The sequence below is a fragment of the Podarcis gaigeae genome (genome assembly GCF_964106915.1).
Source record: "Podarcis gaigeae genome assembly, chromosome: 1".
Taxonomy (NCBI): domain Eukaryota; kingdom Metazoa; phylum Chordata; class Lepidosauria; order Squamata; family Lacertidae; genus Podarcis; species Podarcis gaigeae.
Window position 1 is genome coordinate 106,149,157 of NC_139678.1, and position 17,818 is coordinate 106,166,974.

At 43.9% G+C, this 17,818-nt stretch overlaps 1 protein-coding gene and 1 long non-coding RNA gene across 16 annotated transcripts in view; one reads left to right on the forward strand and one right to left on the reverse strand.

Moving 5' to 3' along the window:
• Positions 1-9,516, forward strand: part of PKP4 (plakophilin 4) — a 96,466-nt gene extending 86,950 nt beyond the window's left edge. For 6 of the 15 annotated variants that reach the window (XM_083705172.1, XM_083705179.1, XM_083705186.1 and 3 more), the window contains exons 17-22: positions 2,255-2,450; positions 3,988-4,072; positions 4,204-4,321; positions 5,435-5,566; positions 6,224-6,297; positions 8,609-9,516. In XM_083705172.1, the coding sequence (XP_083561298.1) occupies positions 2,255-2,450; positions 3,988-4,072; positions 4,204-4,321; positions 5,435-5,566; positions 6,224-6,297; positions 8,609-8,857 (854 nt within the window). In that variant the 3' untranslated portion in view covers positions 8,858-9,516. Of the gene's footprint in view, positions 1-2,254; positions 2,482-3,987; positions 4,073-4,203; positions 4,322-5,434; positions 5,567-6,223; positions 6,298-8,608 lie in introns of those variants that run through there. The other 9 variants (XM_083705181.1, XM_083705182.1, XM_083705175.1 and 6 more) reach the window with 3 other exon arrangements.
• The window catches only part of LOC310834013, a 224,134-nt gene that overhangs the window by 25,082 nt on the left and 181,234 nt on the right, over positions 1-17,818 (reverse strand). The gene's annotated exons all lie outside the window — the stretch shown is intronic.

The window sequence follows — 17,818 nt, forward strand, 5'->3', positions numbered from 1 at the left end:
GGATAGGTAGGTGTTTATATAGATGACATGGCCAATTTCCTGCAGATGATTAATTCGGCAGCCCTCTTTCCTCCATCTGGGTTTTCTGTTTTAAAAGTCAGAGTAATATTGATGGGTGTAGCCTAGACCATTGGTTCTAAAACTCTGTGCACAGGCACCAGGGAAAGAGCTGTAATAGTCACTCAGAACAACTCCCTGTTTGAGCACCTTGTGGTAAACTGTTACCAGATCTGCTATTAGAAAGCAGTTCCCAAGCATTAAAAGTATAAGGCTTGAGCCTTTCTGAAGTTCACTTTCATGGGCCAACACAGCAGTATAATATGCCAAAGAAACAAAAAGTTGTAAGAGGCATTCATGATACCACTTAAGGATTCAAAGCAATGATTATTTGGGGTTTATGTATAAACCCAGACCCACTTGCATAGACTTCAGGACCCACATGATTGAAAATAGTGTCCTAGCGTATGCTATCAGGGCCAAGCTACACGTGATCTGAATTGGATTGGATCAGTATTATCCCTGTTGTGAAGGCAGCCCTGCTCCAATCAAAATTCTCTGTGAGTGTTTTTTAAAGTATTTTAAAAATTCCATCAGGAGACCATCTATATCATGTGTGATTCAGTCCTCTGTTCAACCAGGACTATACTGCAGTAAAAGAAAGAAAAAAGGACTTGATTAACATCTAGGTGAATTTTGCAAACTCACAAACCAGCTACAGAATTCTCTGCAATCTACAGGGGTTCCTCAGCAGACAAATGAAAGGGGGAATGGTTCCCTGAAGATGCGTTTGTGTTTCTTGTGCTTTATCATCTGGCCTCAGCTACATATCTATTTCTAAGAGTCTAGAGAGGTGTTGACGTTATTGAGATTATTTTAATCTAACAAAATCAGTGCATTCAGAGATCTGTGTCTCAGAAGCCGATGGTCCAAAACCAAAGTTATTACACAACGTTTTGCAAAGGGGAGTTGCAATCCATGTCACAAACTGGGAGAGAAATGAATATTCCTGACTGCAGAAGTGAATGGGCCATTTCCTTGCTTATGCACCGTTCCACTTGTATTTACACAAAATGTTTTTAAATTGTACATTGCTACAAGTATGCAGTGGAGTAGCATTTCTTCTTTGGTTATGAATCAGAATTTGTCTGCAGGTGCTCAGCTAGAGCAGAGAATTAATACCTTCCTCATATTACTTACCTGCTAGCTATCATTTATATACAAATACACCTCCAGTTTTTGTGTTACAGGGCCACTGAGTTATCACCAAAGCCCAAACCAGGACATTTAGTGTACCTTAGCTTTAGGATACTTTTTCTTTGTTTTACTGTGCAGTTTGTTAAATTTCACTGAACACCAATCCCACAATCTTGGAAACTGATTTTTCTCTCCTATAACAATTATACTTCATATGCATATTTCCTGCTTCTGTACATACTAGATACTGGCCACATTCTCATACAATGCTAAACCATGATTTAGCTCTACCTAAACGACTCTGTTTAGTTCAACAAGACAACTTCATGACCCTCCAGTTTGAAGCCGGCTGGTAATTAAAGCTACCAGAGTCAGGCTTTTAACACAGCAAGGTAGAATTCTCTGAAAGTAAAAAATTGACTCAGCTGGTTCTTCTTCCACCCCCATGGGAGGAAAAGGAAAGAAGCATTTACGCCCAACTCTTCACTTGTGCTCATTCATGTAGCCCTAAATTATGGCTTAGCATCTTACTCAAATACAGCCTCTTAACTTCTCACATTCCATTGGTTCAAAGTTCTGCTAGAAAGAAAGGAAGGAAGGAAGGAAGGAAGGAAGGAAGGAGGATCTGTGTGCTTTGGTGAAATATTTATTGTGTTTTTATAAACCACAGATTGCTAGAAACCAGAGCAATTAATTTGATTGTGTTGTGTTCTCTCTCTCTCTTACTATAAAATGGCTCAGCTAAAACAAGCTTATCTAAAATAAATACATAGATTTGTGTATGTCTGTGTACTTTGGCATGCTGCCACAATCATTTTAATCACTTTTTGTTCTAATCCAGCAAAAGAAGGCAATATATTTTTAATTTGAAAAATGACACTGCAGTACCTTGCTGCCACTCTGCATAGCAAAGGGATTTCTTTCTTTTTTTTATGAAGTTGTATTAAATAATAATAATAAGTCTCCTTGTAGTGTTTCTACGCTGTGTGTTTTTCTGTGTGATGCTAAAAATACCTTAGAACAGTGCAAAGTTCCTGTATGGGCTTCTTTTCCTCCCCAGGTAAATACGCTATGCGAGACCTGGTAAATCGCCTTCCCGGAGGCAATGGGCCAAACATTCTCTCTGATGAAACTGTGGCTGCAATCTGCTGTGCTTTGCATGAGGTCACCAGCAAAAACATGGAGAATGCTAAAGCCCTGGCTGACACAGGAGGAATAGAAAAACTGGTGAACATAACAAAAGGAAGAGGTGACAGGCAAGTGGAACATTAGAAAGTCTCAAGTGAAAAATCTCTTGATAAGAAGAACTTAAGAAAATTTGTGGTCTACACAAAGAGTATTATTTATGCATTCTTGTCTTACTTAATAAGCTGACCAGCCTCATAGAGTTGCAATCTGTTCAGCACAGGAGGAGAGACCTTGGCATTTATTCCGTGTGATTTTTCTAAAATCCACACTGTGCCTGCCAGTTTCCTTATTATGTATAATTTGTGTGTGCGCGCAAATTTTTGCAAACCATCCCTAGACCAAAATCTTTGTGAATTTAGAGGAAATGTCATAAAACTAAGGTGTCCTTATAGATTAGATCAGGCCTAGGCAAACTCCGGCCCTCCAGATGTTTGGTACTACAATTCCCATCATCCCTGACCACTGGTCCTGTTAACTAGGAAAGATGGGAATTGTAGTCCCAAACATCTGGAGGACTGGAGTTTGCCTATGCCTGGATTAGCTCTACCTACACAGATGCTGCTGGACTAGATAGACCTTTGGCCTGATCTATCAATTTTTTAAAAATGTTCTTAACAATTACAAGAATAAGGAAACAGCAGATAAATTAATGGTGCCATGTCCAAGCTCCAAAGCATTTAGGTAAAAACCAAACAAAATGAAATGAATAGGTTCACTACCCACCCCCAAAAGCCCTGTGACTCATATATAACAATCTAATCTCAAGTTTATCAGGATCGACTCCACTTTTCAACATCTTAATGTTCAGCAGGCTCATAGAAAAGGAAGTGCTTCCCTTAAGATTCTTAGAATGTAGTGAGTGCCTTGAATTTGAGCACATATACAAACTGGTAAAACTATAGAAGTTTTAAAGCAGGTATAAAATGTAATCAGAAGTGTACTTCTGCTAACAAATGTTCACTCACACTTTGTACCATTTTACATTTCCGAGCCAGCTTTCAAGGGCAGCTCCACAATAAAGAGCATTTCAGTAATCTGATATAGAAATACCCAAAGTATGAACGCCTTTTAGCAGCGGGCCCTTTTCACCTGGCTATCTGTGTTATTAAAAAGCATTCCAGACCACAGCCACTTCCTCAACATCCAGGAATGGTGCTGAGTTCACGGGTACTCCCAGACTGTGAACCTAATCCTTACTGGGGAATGCAAAGCCAGCCCCCTCCAAATGCATATTTTCATCCATCTGGGCAACTAAATGAGCCACCATCATCACATATCTCTTTGTCTGCATTGAATTTGCTAATTCGTCCTAATCCAGTCCATCATAGATTTTGAGCACTCATTCAGAGAGATCACCATCACACCTGGATCCAAGAAAAAAACAAAACAAAACTGGGTGTCATCAATATATCAGTGACACCAGGCTCCAAATACCCAGATTACTTCACCCAGTAGTTTAATGTAAATGTTGAATAGCATGGTAAATAATACTCAAAGCTGTGGAACCCTACAAAATAATTATCATGAGAAGAAGCAATTCTATTTGTGTAGTACGTGCATGTCTAGTAATATTGTACACTAAACGTAAACTTTTTTTCTTCTCAGGTCTTCACTGAAGGTTGTCAAGGCAGCAGCCCAGGTGCTGAACACATTATGGCAATATCGTGATCTCCGCAGTATTTACAAGAAGGTAACACATAAAAGCTGTTCATACAAAAATTAGTATTCCTCAAGATGCAATTCCACAATGAAATCTAAACTAGTTCTTCTAATGAAATGTCAATTCATTTTTCATATGACCTCCTTTTTCTTGTTCCACAGGATGGTTGGAATCAAAATCATTTTATTACCCCAGTGTCAACACTTGAGCGTGACAGATTCAAGTCACATCCCTCCTTGTCTACAACAAATCAACAAATGTCGCCTATCATTCAGTCCGGTCAGTTAATAAACCTTTCCCTTCGTATGTGGCCGGATTAGATGTTAATTTCCCCGATCAGCTCTTGTTCACTCCTTTTAAAAACCTTTGGAGGCTCATTCTCAGTTTTTTACTTCAAGCATATTCTTCTCATATATAGTTGAAGCCATCAGACTGGTTTTTGGTATGACAGAGTTCAACAAACAGTCTATACATTTTTAACCAGATATTCCACCCTCCACAGCACTTAGGCACCTGCCTCTGTGATGTACAAAGAGATGATATTTACAACCAGGCCTAAACAGTATTAATTTAAGAAGATAGGGTCTTCCATGGAAAGCTGTGGCTACTGTAGTTCATGGTGAGGAGGAAAAAGGTTCCCTGCGTGTTAGCTGAGCAAACCCCCTTGCCCCTCTGGCTCTCTTGGGGGAGGATCCTCTTCTGGCTCTGGGGTAGGTCTCCTCCCAAACCAGGAGGACTCTCCAGGGTACTCCCAATTTACACGATTTCGTGTACAGTGGTACCTCGGGTTAAGAAGTTAATTCGCTCTGGAGGTCCATTCTTAACCTGAAGCTGTTCTTAAGCTAATGGGGCCTGCCGCTGCTGCGCCACCACCGCACGATTTCTGTTCTCATCCTGAAGCAAAGTTCTTAACCCGAGGTACTACTTCTGGGTTAGCGGAGTCTGTAACCTGAAGCGTCTGTAACCCAAGGTACCACTGTATGTGCATTTGGGCCCAGAACGTGCATTTGGGCCCAGAACCTCAGTGTAAATGGGGAGCTACCTGCATATCAGGGGTGGGGGGTGGGAAGAGAATAGTAGGCCCATATAGCAACTGTATCCTAAAAACATAGATTTATACACATTGCCTGACTCTCCATAGTCTTGGCCAAACACTCTAATGAACATTGACTCCCAACTTTAAGGTGCTGCAGCTCTTTCTTCTAGAGATTCTATATGAATGTTTTAAGGAATAACATTCATTGCCGCTTTTTCTACATGTCTGAAAGCCTATTATTACAAAGCATTTCCAAAGAACCCTTTACTTTTTCCTAACCCTTTTGTCTGGCACTGATTTTCTCTCTCCCCTTCTCTTGCCCTCTCCTTTCTTCTCTTTCACCTTCTTTTCCCCAGTTGGAAGCACATCTTCATCACCAGCGCTGTTAGGAATTAGAGACCCTCGTTCCGAATATGATAGGACCCAAACTTCTATGCAGTATTACAATAGCCAAGGTGATGGGATTGCACATAAAGATATGTATACTGGTAAGGGACCAGTGAGATGGAAAATGAAAGATTGGTACATAATTTTTAAACTTTTTAAACGCAAAGAGGGTCAGATCATATTCATAGTAGCAATAGAATAACATCAAAAAGTAATGGGTGTTATTCGAGCACATATTTAAACCTGTCTGTAAAATATTTTATTGCATACTACTTTTCAAGAAACACACGCTTATCTTATGAATGCTGGCAAAAACATTTCGCTGCATCACAGGTTATAACCCAAATTCAGCAGCAAGCAATTCTTGCTAAGGGACTCTCTGCCTCCTTCCTTTCATCTTCCTTCTGTCATGAAGCATAGCATCATTATACAGCCGAGATGTCTGAGAAGGGGGGTGGAACCTGCAAGTCAGGTTTCGGCAGAGAGAAGCACAAATTATATGCATCCAAATAAATCACTGAAGTCAAATGTGCCCCATAAGGCTGGATATCCAGATGTCTGTTTCTAGAGGTGGTTGTTGTGGTCAGAACCTGACCTTGCTCTTGTAGCCTTCCCCCAAGGTGGGAAATACTGGGATCCTTTATTGATATGTATCATACAGTTCTGTTCCTCTTTCACCGAAGTGTGAAAGTCAGCCCAGCATGACACCTGAGCAAATCAAATATTGCTTTTAATACTCTGTTGCCGTTTTCCCACAGGGTCCAGCAAGCCTTCGCCAATTTATATCAGTTCCTATTCTTCACCAGCAAGAGACCAAAATAGGCGTCTGCAGGTAAAAGCTGAAATCTTAATTTAAAAAATGACCATATTGATCACCAGGAAAGAGTGCATTTTCCTTTAACCTAATGGCTCCTAAACCATTTTCATTGATGGATTCCTGCTGCCTAAAGTAACTTTCTAACTTCAGGCAATGAACTCAGAATGCTGAGTGCCTGGATTATGGTTCTCAACACTGCAACTGCAGTGCAGTAGTAAAGCAAGGCTTCATCTTATCCCATTCCATACAAATCTTAGTTTGGAATATTATTTTTTCTTATTTTCTATGAAATAAAACTGCAGTGTATTACGCAGCCTTCCGCATTTCCCTTTTAATATACCCTTTTGGATCACCCTTTCTCCACCACAGGCCTGTACAACTTGTAAGCTGCTGAACCCGGCAGCCCACCACCAGATTCAATAAACTTCCTATTTTGCTGCATGAACAACCGTGGGGAATATCAGATACCTGTCAAATGTGGCTAGTGAGCTCTGTTCATCTTGGTGGGCCAGCAGTTGTGTAGCCCTGCTGTCTCTCACTTGTCTTCAGTGTCTAATGGCCACGTGGGCTTTGCTGGTTTGTTTGCACAAAATTCTTTGAAATACCCAATCTCAGAAGATTTACGGTAGATTCCAATCTGGTCCTCTTGCACTTGCAGAAGAGCTTTTCATCCTACAGAGGCAACTGCTATCAAAAGAGGAAGGGAGGCCATTTTTGCCAGTTCTCCCTCTCCCCTGCAGCCCCTAGCAGCCCCTGAAAATCAGCTCTAGAGAGTTGGGGATTCACTAGATCAAAGTGAAAAGTGGCAATAGGGAAGGGGAACTTGGCAAATATAGAGATAAATACATAGAGATAGATTAGATATATCTCCCCTCCTCTTCTGTTAGCAGGCACCTCTAGTGGATCAAAAGCATTTCAAAAAGTGCAAAGACCCCAGTTGGATTCTTCCCTGAGATTCCAGACTGCTCACCAATTTATGGCTTTATTGATTTCAGTACAGTGGTACCTCAGGTTAAGAACTTAATTTGTTCTGCAGGTCCGTTCTTAACCTGAAACTGTTCTTAATCTGAGGTACCACTTTAGCTAATGGGACCTGCTGCCGCCGCCGCCACACGATTTCTGTTCTCATCCTGAAGCAAAGTTCTTAACTTGAGGTACTATTTCTGGGTTAGCGGAGTCTGTAACCTGAAGCGTCTGTAACCTGAGGTACCACTGTACTAGGATTTTTAAGAGATAAACACAAAGGATTGGGCAACTAATGCAAGAAAACATGGAGAAGTCAAAGTTATATTCCTGAAGTTTTTGTTTGTTTGTTTGTTTGTTTGTTTGTTTGTTTGTTTGTTTAAAGAACTATACAGCAAAATGAAAAATGTTAAGTGAACATTTGTGTCAAGGATCTATAACAAGTGTTAGACAGGAACTGAACAAAGGACACAGGGTTACACCATAGTGTCATGCAAAACATCTTCAGACTGTAAATCTATAAGCAACATTTGCAAATTATGTGCTGTGATAAATGCAAATGCATCGTTTCCTCACCCAGGAATAACTAATTATGCATTCTTAAAGAAGTGCAAGTGTTTAGGGGTGTAAAATTAGAAAGTCAACAGCACAACAAGAATTGCAATTAGGGAAGAATGAAAAAAGGCAAAAAAAATAAACAACAGTATAAGTATCCTCTACCAAGAGGAGGCTGATGAAGTGCCACCACAGCAAGAGCCTCTGATGTAAGAGCTGGGGAAACAACGGAACAGCCTGATTGGGAGTCCTTTACTTTACACCTGTCTTCACTCTTAAAAGTTTGTTCAGATGTTGACATAATATTTGTAAGAACTGGGAAGACTCAGAGGACAGAATAGAAAAAGAGCAAGTCATATTATAAAGATACCTTGGGCATAATCAAAATTGCAGAAAGATAAAATTGTACCAAGAAATGGAAATTCATCCTCTTATACATGCAACATAGGCCATACTAGTTGTAGAACAATTGGTGATTATACAATGGAGCCTGCAACAAAATGTTGCAGTATGGTATATTTCTTTCCTGGAGGCCAGGAACCTAGATAGCCATGTCATTTTCCAGATTACTACATTTATTCCCCCACCTCACACACACACATCCCCATTCCCCCCCTCCCATGGAAAAATGGGTCTGAAAGAAACTAATGAACATATAGTTTGAGAATGGTTTTACAAAAGGCTTTCTTTCTATGTGCAAAAATGTTGCCACACACCTCACGTTCATGTGAATGGATAAATTGCTACTACAACTATACATAGATCAACTGAGGTATTTTTCCTTCCCTTCTTTTTGCTTTTTCAACAGCATCAGCAGTTGTACTACAGTCAAGATGATTCCAACAGAAAGAACTACGATGCTTACAGGTTATATTTGCAGTCTCCACATAGCTATGAGGACCCATATTTTGATGACCGAGTTCACTTCCCATCTGCTACAGATTACACAACACAGTATGGACTGAAATCAGCCACAAACTATGTAGACTTTTATTCCACCCGACGACCTTCCTATAGAGCAGAACAATACCCTGGGTCACCCGACTCTTGGGTGTAGCATTAGAAAATCACGAACAGAAACATATCTTTCTAACTTTTTTTGAAAAGCGATTGAGTTATGGGTTTGCTGTTTTGAGGGGAAAATGTGGAAGTGAATTGCAAAGAAGGAAACAAGGAAGAGGTTGTTTTTCCCCCCTAAAGGGGATTATCTTTGAAGATGGGAGAAAATTTGGAAGAGGAAATTGGAATGGGAGAACTTTTGCTCTGTTTAGATGTTAGATCTAATTACTTGTAGTTCCTATAGTCTGGTGAAGGTGTGGGCAATGTGACGAAAGGTTTGAGAATTGAGGGGAAACGGCTTTGGGAAATGTGTAGGTCAGAACAAATTACAGATATGATTTTTTTTAAAAAAGAGAAAATGTGAATAAAAGTCTTGTTCTCATAGTTTGTACAGAAAAAAAAATATGGATGCCCTTCTTGTTTTACTGCTGTTACTAAATGTCAAGATTATATGCTATCATGTCTTGTAAATTTCTTTTCAGTTGGTGTAAATATGGAAACGCCACATTGGTTGGAAGTGCCGTCATTTGTAATGCCGTGCGTCATTTTAAAACTGATTTCAAAAGCTGACATCTTTTAAAGAGAGAGAGGAGGGGGGGAAAGGAAGAGAGATCATACAAGGAAATGTTATAAATAAATATAATTTTGTTTTTAAAATGAACGGTGTAATTTTGAAGCACAAACCTCTGGTCCAGTATATCTGCACTTTTCTTATCCCCTGCCTCATTCACAGAGTACTTCACTGCCATTTTTTATGCCTATGGGGGGAGGGGAAATAAATGTGGACGTCTCATCCATGGAAAGTAGATCCCTGCTCATTCTTCTTTCTTTTCTGTGTTTACTGTTAAGGAACAAATACAACAGATGTGTATGCTCATTGTGAGTTGTAGAATCAGGTTAAATATATATCTATATATATATTTCCAAGCATTTCTACCATTTTCTTAATTTTGCGAAGTTCATCTATTTCTTATTTGTCAAGCTGGCCTACCAAAACATAAAATTGTGCACTTTCTTGTCTTCTTTTCATTTCCACAGTACTCATGAAGCCAGTACCTTTCACGGTTTATATCCCTTTGAAAAAAAATGAAAAGACGCAGAATAAAGTAGATATAAATTCCTTTTACAGAATATTTTTGTAAGTAATCTGTCCAGCTGCCTCACATCCCTCTTGATTTATTGTGCTTTCATAACTGAGCGTTAATTAATTGCATTCATTTTCCTCCTGGCCCGTTGATAATTGCTAAATATTTAGACCACAATACTCATTAACTTGGGTGTATTTATATTGCTTTGCCTGCATCTGTTTGTCAGTGTTATTCCATAGGTGGAACCCATTGAAGCCTTTAAAAGCGCAGAGGGGGTGCACCAAGAGATAAAACGTATCTTATTTTCAGGCTTGCAAGGGGTAATTATCAGCTCTCCACCTATTCTTATTTATTTATTAACAATACTTGTATTCTTCCCCATAATCTATAAGACATTATTGTTGTAGAGCACACCAATCTTTGAGACAAGTAGAAAACAGCAAATTCAGTTTATATTACACCTTAATTTCATGGGAACTCAAAGTGGGCATACATAGGTGGCACTGGCAATTTCCCACCCAAATACTGACCACACCTAGACCTCCAATAGCATCAGCAGGTTGCCTCACCCTGTGTCTTCAGGCCAAGCCTTTTGTATCCGTTTTTGGCATGACAAAGGCACCTTTCTGCGGAATGCTTTGCTCCAAAGGTTGATTATTTCAGAGGATAACTCCACATATACATCAGTGCTGTTTTTTTCTGGATGCTAGCTTCTTGAATTGCTGCCTTCCGTATGAAGGTCCAAGATAAAACCTCTGGCTCTGCCACGTGTCTTACTTCACCTCCGAAAGATGCACCTCCTATATTGCTGGACAGCTATTTCATTTTTTGACCTGGCCAACAATAACACAATTCTCGGTGTTAATGCCATTTACCAGAGAGCAGCCAGAGGTATTGTATGTGCTTGCAGGCTGGGGCATTATGGAACATAGGAAACTGCCTTATACTGACTCATACCATTGGTCCATCTGGCTCAGTATTTTCTGCACTGCCTGGCAAGGTCCCTCAGGTTCTCAGGCAGGGCTCTCCCCCCAGCCCTACCTGAAGATGCCAGAGGTTGAATCTGAGACCTGAAGTGTACAAAGCAGCGCTCTCCCTCTACATCTGATAGTCTGAGCTAGTGTTTCTCAAACTTTGGTCCCCAGCTGTTGCTGGACCACAACTCCCATCATCCATAGCTAGCAGGTCAGGGCTGATGGGACTTGTAGTCCAACAACAGCTGGGGATCAAAGTTTGAGAAACACTGCATTGAGCTATGGTCCTTCCTGAGTTCAGAATATGAGAATCTCTGAGACACTTCAAGGTTTGAGAAAAACATGGTAGATTACTAATTCTGGGAGAATGTTTTTGGGGAAATTGAATTCTGGCCAGGGCTGATGGGGGTTGCAGTTGAAAACGTCCGGATTATGTCAGGTTGCCAGTAAGAAATGAGCTGAAGGGTGCTAGGGCATTTTATTCATTTATAATACAGTAGCATTAAATATCCTTACGCTTTTCCTCACAAATCTAATGTTTACACTTATTCATGGGGTACTTTTAAGACGAGGGTTTTGCAAGTGTCAAGAACACAGAACCAACATCTCTTAACACCTATAAGCCACGTGGAGACTGCCAAATACCATTTTGATCACACTAGGCTAGCATCATCAGCAAAAGTGATGCTGCCAAAATCAATGAGTTGCTTGTAACCCCCATATAGCTTGATTGGTGGGGGGAGGGGAAACAGCCTTATAGATTCGGCATGCTGTTCCATCAGTGAGCCTCTCCAGAGATTTCTCCTTTTTTTGGTGCAAAAACTGCTTGGCCTGTTGCCCTCAAGCTGTTCTGTCGTGTTTCAGCATTTGCTTACTTTGTGTGCGTCTGTCTTCTCTTTTTTTCCACTTGGTCTCATAATTTATGCACTTTCTAGATTATGGAGCTTTAATTATGCAAATGAAATGTAATGGCGATTTTCCATTTATTCCTGTTTGGCATGTTTTATCTCCCCCCTCTTTTCTTTCTTTTTAATTAATGCAGGATTAATGTCAGGTCAGCAAGTTAAGCTTGCAAGTGTAAGTTGACCTCGCCAGTGGAAACAATTACACTGATGAAAAGGAGTTGCTTGAGCTTGACAGCCTTTGGAGTGGGGAGACGCTGCTCTGGAAATTAGGATGTTAGGGTGGTAAAAGGGAAGCAATTTCGTGCATTCACAGTAGAATTATGTGGTGGAAATATGGAGCAGGGGTGTGTGAATTAGCCAACATTTGGAGGCTTCCAGAGGAAGGGCCTTTCACAGCTGCAAGAAGACCTTTCTCTGCAACCTCATCACGTAGACTTAATAGACAAACTGTTATAGACAAATGTTTTCTCTTACACAACTCTCTGTCTGCTGTAAGCCATAGCCACGCTGAATTAAAATAATGTATTTGCCTGCCCTGAATTGCACTGAAAAGATTTGATTGCATAATGCTCTGTTGCTATGGAAGGTCAGAACTACACATCGTTGGAGAAACATGGTTGTTTCCAAGAAACATAGTGTGATGGGATAATGAGCTGCTTGTGCGTAAAAGCTTGATCCCGCTGGGGTTTGGCCGGTCATCCAAACCCAGGCACTAACGGAGCCCCCAAAAGCATGACTCCGTCAGTCGCTGGTAGCATCTGACAGTGGGCGTCTACGGAACTTACGCCAACATAAAAGCTGTTTGACGGACATGCGCTTTCGTGACTCTCTGCGTGACAGTTTCCGGCGAAGGGAGGGAATTCCTAAAGGGGGTCTAGTTACCTCTTCACTATTCTCACTAGAAGCGTCTGAGAGCCTCCCCTCCGCTGTAACTCCTGCACTCCCCCTGCTGGTTCCTGCTTCTGCTGCAGAGTCTCTCCTACTCTGCTGGAGCCTGTCCAGCACCTCTAACTCCGATGGCAGTTCCCTGACATCCACCTCCCCCCCAGGCCCCCCTTCACCCCCTCCCGCCTCCTCTCCCACTGGCGGTGAGGGCGGAAAGCCCCTGAAAGAGCAATCCTCGTCATCAGAGGATTCAAACACTTCTAGCCACGGCGTCCCGTCTCTCTCCCCGTCTTCTTCTTCTTCGTCGGAGGCAGCTTCCTCACCCACCCCTGACTCTGGGAACCCTTCAAACTCTCCCTCCTCATCGGTGGTCCCAAAGTGTTCCCTTCTAAATCGTGCCACGGGTTGCGGTTTTCTTGGGAAACGCTGATGAAATGTTTCTATTAAGATCTCGTCATTCACTACCTCTGCTGGCACCCAAGTGTTTTCCGACTCTACTTCCCCCTCCCATTCTACCAGATATTCCACCTGATTCCCCTTCCACCTGGAATCAATGATTCCTGCCACGTTCATGTCGCGCTCTCTCTCTTCTATCACGAGCGTTTGGGTGGCCTCTCTCTCACGCTCCCCCCACTCACGTCCCTCTCGGTACGGCGACAGTAATGACCTGTGAAATACTGGGTGTAATTTCATGTGACTGGGCAGTCTGAGTTTGAATGCTACTGGGTTGACCTGCTGTATGACCTCAAAGGGTCCCAATTTCTTGGGTCTCAATTTCTTACTCCCACCCTTGAACGGTAATCCTTGGGTGGACAACCACACTCGGTCTCCCACCCTTATGATTTCACCTTCCCTCCTATTTCTGTCTGCTTGCTTCTTATATTCTTCCTTGGCTCTCTCTAAGTTAAGTTGAAGCTGACGGTGGATCGCTTCCATCTCTTCAAAAAAATGTTCCGCTGCCGGCACGCTCCATCTCTCCCCCCCCTCTCCTGGGAATGCCCGGGGATGGCACCCATAGTTTGCCAGGAAAGGACTCATCCCTGTGGACACATTCTCCGCGTTGTTGTAGGCAAATTCGGCCAGCGGTAGCTTATCTACCCAATCATTTTCTCTGTCCTTTACATAACACCTCAGGTATTGTTGCAAAATGCCGTTTGCCCTTTCCGCTTGCCCATTAGTTTCTGGGTGTCGGGCAGTGGAGAAATTGAGTTCTACTTGCAGTAAGCTCATAAGTTTCCTCCAGAACCTGGAAGTAAATTGTTTGCCTCTGTCACTGACCACCCTCAAGGGGGCGCCATGCAACCTGAAAATATGCTCTACAAACAACTTGGCGGTCTCCTCCGCTGTAACCGCATGTGAACAGGCTATAAAATGACACATTTTGGTTAATAGATCTACCACCACCATAACAGCTGTTTTGCCTTTGGATTTTGGCAGGTCCGTCATAAAATCTATGGATACTGCCTCCCAAGGCCTTTCTGGCGTGGGTAAGGGTTGTAATAGCCCCGCTGGCGCCACCCTCTCTCCTTTTGCTCGCTGACACCTGTCGCAACCCCTAACATATTCCCGCACGTCCTCCCTCACCTTGGGCCACCAAAACTCCCTGGTAACCAACCACATGGTTTTGTGCTGTCCAAAATGTCCCGCTGTGGGGCTGTCATGCAACTGCTTGAGTACTCTGCCCCTCAGTTCCCCATCTGGTATGTACAGTGCCCCTTTGTAATACAACGCCCCGTTCTTTTCTTCAAATCCCCCTGTGTTCTCTTCTGTCCTCCTGAGTTCTCTGAGTTTCTCTTGGGCGTATTCATCGTTCTCCGTACCTTCCATCAGTTCCCTTTGCCCCACCAATGCCGCCCCACACACCCAGCGGTCTTCGGAGATTACATGCCTTGCCTCAGGCGCTCCCTCCCCCTCTAAGTACTCAGGTTTCCTGGAAAGGGCATCCGCTCTCACGTTCTCTGAACCTGGCACGTAACGAATCTCAAAGTGGAATTTGGAGAACTCCTGGGCCCATCGCACTTGTCTCTGGTTCAGGACACGGGCTGTTCTCCAATATTCCAGATTTTTGTGGTCAGTTCGGACTTGAACCTTGTGTTGCGCCCCAATCAGCAAGTGCCGCCATTTCCGGAATGCTTCATGAATGGCGAGCAGTTCTCTGTCGTACACTGTGTAGTTCCTCTCGGATTTGTTCAATTTCCGCGAAAAGAATGCACACGGTCTCCATTCCGACGTATCCTTTCCCGGCTGGAGAAGCACGGCCCCCACTGCTCGGTCTGACGCGTCAGTCTCCACTCTCATTGGTTGTTGTAGATCCACGTGCAGAAGCTGTTCTTCCGACGCAAACGCCTGCTTTAGACGTTCGAACGCCCGCTGCGCTTCTTCCGTCCAAACAAATTTCTTTTTGCTACTAAGACAATCTGTGATGGGCGCGGTCAAATGGGCAAAGTTTTTGATGAACTTCCTATAGAAGTTTCCGAACCCCAGGAACCTTTGCACGTCCTTCTTGGTCTTTGGTGTTTTCCATTCCAGTACCGCTTGAACCTTGCTGGGATCCATGGCCAATCCCTTGTCAGACAACCGGTACCCCAGGAATTCCACCTCCCTAGTATGAAACTGACACTTCTCCAGTTTCACCCACAGCCGGTTTTCTCGCAGTTTGCTCAGTACCTCTCTTACATCTCGCACATGCTGCTCCTCATTCTCTGAGTACACCAGGACGTCATCTAAGAACGCTACGCAGTTCTTGTAGAGCAATGGCCCCAGGACGTGATTCATGAATGATTGAAAACAGGCGGAGCCTCCTTGTAATCCGAAAGGCATAACGAGGTACTCAAACGCCCCCAAGGGGGTGAACATAGTGGTCTTCCACTCATCCCCCTTCCTCACACGTATCAAGTTATATGCCCCCCTAAGGTCCAGCTTGGTAAAAATCTTCCCTTTTCTCACCTGTGTCAGAATGTCATCAATTCTAGGCATAGGGAAAGTCACTGGTTCTGACACTGCATTCAGGGACCTGAAATCACACACAAGTCTGGGCTTGCCCGTGTTTTTTTTGTCCACAAAGAACACTGGACTGCCCCCCACCGCTCGTGACTCTCTGATGAAACCTCTCTTGAGATTCTTGTCAATGAACTCCCTTAACTCCTGCATCTCACTGTCTGACATTGCATACAGCTTCCCCACTGGCAATTGTGCTCCTGGGAGTAAGGTAATTTGACAGTCAAAGGGTCTGTGCGGGGGCAATTTATCCGCTTCCTTTTCGCTGAATACGTCAATCAAGTCAGCGTATTGTGGTGGCACCTTCCCCTTGTCCATCACTTCCACCCCTGCTAGAGTGGCCCTGCTGCCTGCCTGGGCCTCTCCCTCCTTGCAGTGTTCTAGGCAATGTGCTGATCCAAAGGAAACCACGCGCTGATGCCAGCCTACTAGCGGATCATGTAGTGCCAGCCAGCTCATTCCCAAGATAATAGGGGCTCCTCCCAGGGTGGCTACGTTAAACGCTATCAGTTCTGTGTGCCGTGCCACCCTCATTATCATTGGTACAGTCTGTTGGCTCACTTCTCCTCCCAACAGCTCCCTCCCATCAATCGTGGTAACCTGCAAAGGCTTACTTAATGGGATAGTCTGTATCTGGTGCTCAGCTGCAAACTCCTTACTCATGAAATTACATGAGCTACCTGAGTCCAATAGCGCTCTTATCTTTAGTGGGTGTCCGTTTGCCAGTTCCAGCAACACCTCTATCACAAGTGCTGGTCTTGGGGGTTCCGGCGTGGGCACGTTCACTACTCCCTGGCCTGGCTGCTGTGCCCCGATGTTGGCAACCAGGCGTTGGCTTTTACTTGCTCCTTCATTTCATCCTCCTCCTTCCCCCCAACAGTTCCTGCCATCCCTTGCCATTCCTTCCTTTGCGGACAGACTCTGGCAAAGTGACCTGGCTGTTGGCAGAGATAGCATCTCTTGCCGCTCTTTCCCTCCTTCTTCCGCCCTTCACTGGTGTTTGAAACTGTGCGCGCGCGCGCTGCTCCAAGTTCCATCGGCTCTGCTGGCGGGAAAGGCTGCTCCGGAATCTCTGGAATGCGGAAGTCCTTCCAACGTTCCCCCTTTCCTTCCCGCTTTTCCAAAGCTCTAGCCTCCTGGCGTGCTCCTATGGACAGCGCTGATTTAGTCAGCTGGTCCATAGACTCCGCCCTAGGCGCCCGGGAAAGTTCATCTTTCACTGCCGGAGAGAGACCTTCTTCAAATAGCATTTGAATAGGTTCACTAGCAAGGTTCCACCCCAGTCTATGAATCAGCATGGTGAACTCAGTCCAGTACTCACGTACAGATCGGCTCCCCTGTTTACAAGCCATCAACTCCCTGCGCACCATCCCCTGCTCAATCTCGCTGGAAAACATCAAGTCCATGGCGCGAAAAAACTTCATTGTGTCCTTTAAGATTTCATTATTGGCTGCCATCAGGGGGCGAACCCAGTCCCTCGCCCCTCCCTCTAGATGGCCAATCACGTACGCCACTCTAGAGTTCTCATCGGGGAAGTCATCAAACAGTAGATTGAGAGCATATTGCATCTCTGTTCTAAAGGCTTGATAGTTCCTGGGATTCCCCCCAAATTTCTGCACCAATCCAGGCACCCTTCTGGCAAGTGGGGTGGTTTTCCCCTTATCTGCATCTTGAGCCCTCCTCTCCTCCAGCCTCGCCGTTTGCAGTGCGAGCTGGACCTCCAACGCCCTGTACCTTTCTTCCAGGCTTGGATCTGCTCCAGCTCCAGCTGCCCCGGTTCCTGCTGGTTCACTCATGATGCCCTCTGCTTGCACAAACAGCTTTCGGAGACTGTCAGATTGCTGTGATGGGATAATGAGCTGCTTGTGCGTAAAAGCTTGATCCCGCTGGGGTTTGGCCGGTCATCCAAACCCAGGCACTAACGGAGCCCCCAAAAGCATGACTCCGTCAGTCGCTGGTAGCATCTGACAGTGGGCGTCTACGGAACTTACGCCAACATAAAAGCTGTTTGACGGACATGCGCTTTCGTGACTCTCTGCGTGACAGTTTCCGGCGAAGGGAGGGAATTCCTAAAGGGGGTCTAGTTACCTCTTCACTATTCTCACTAGAA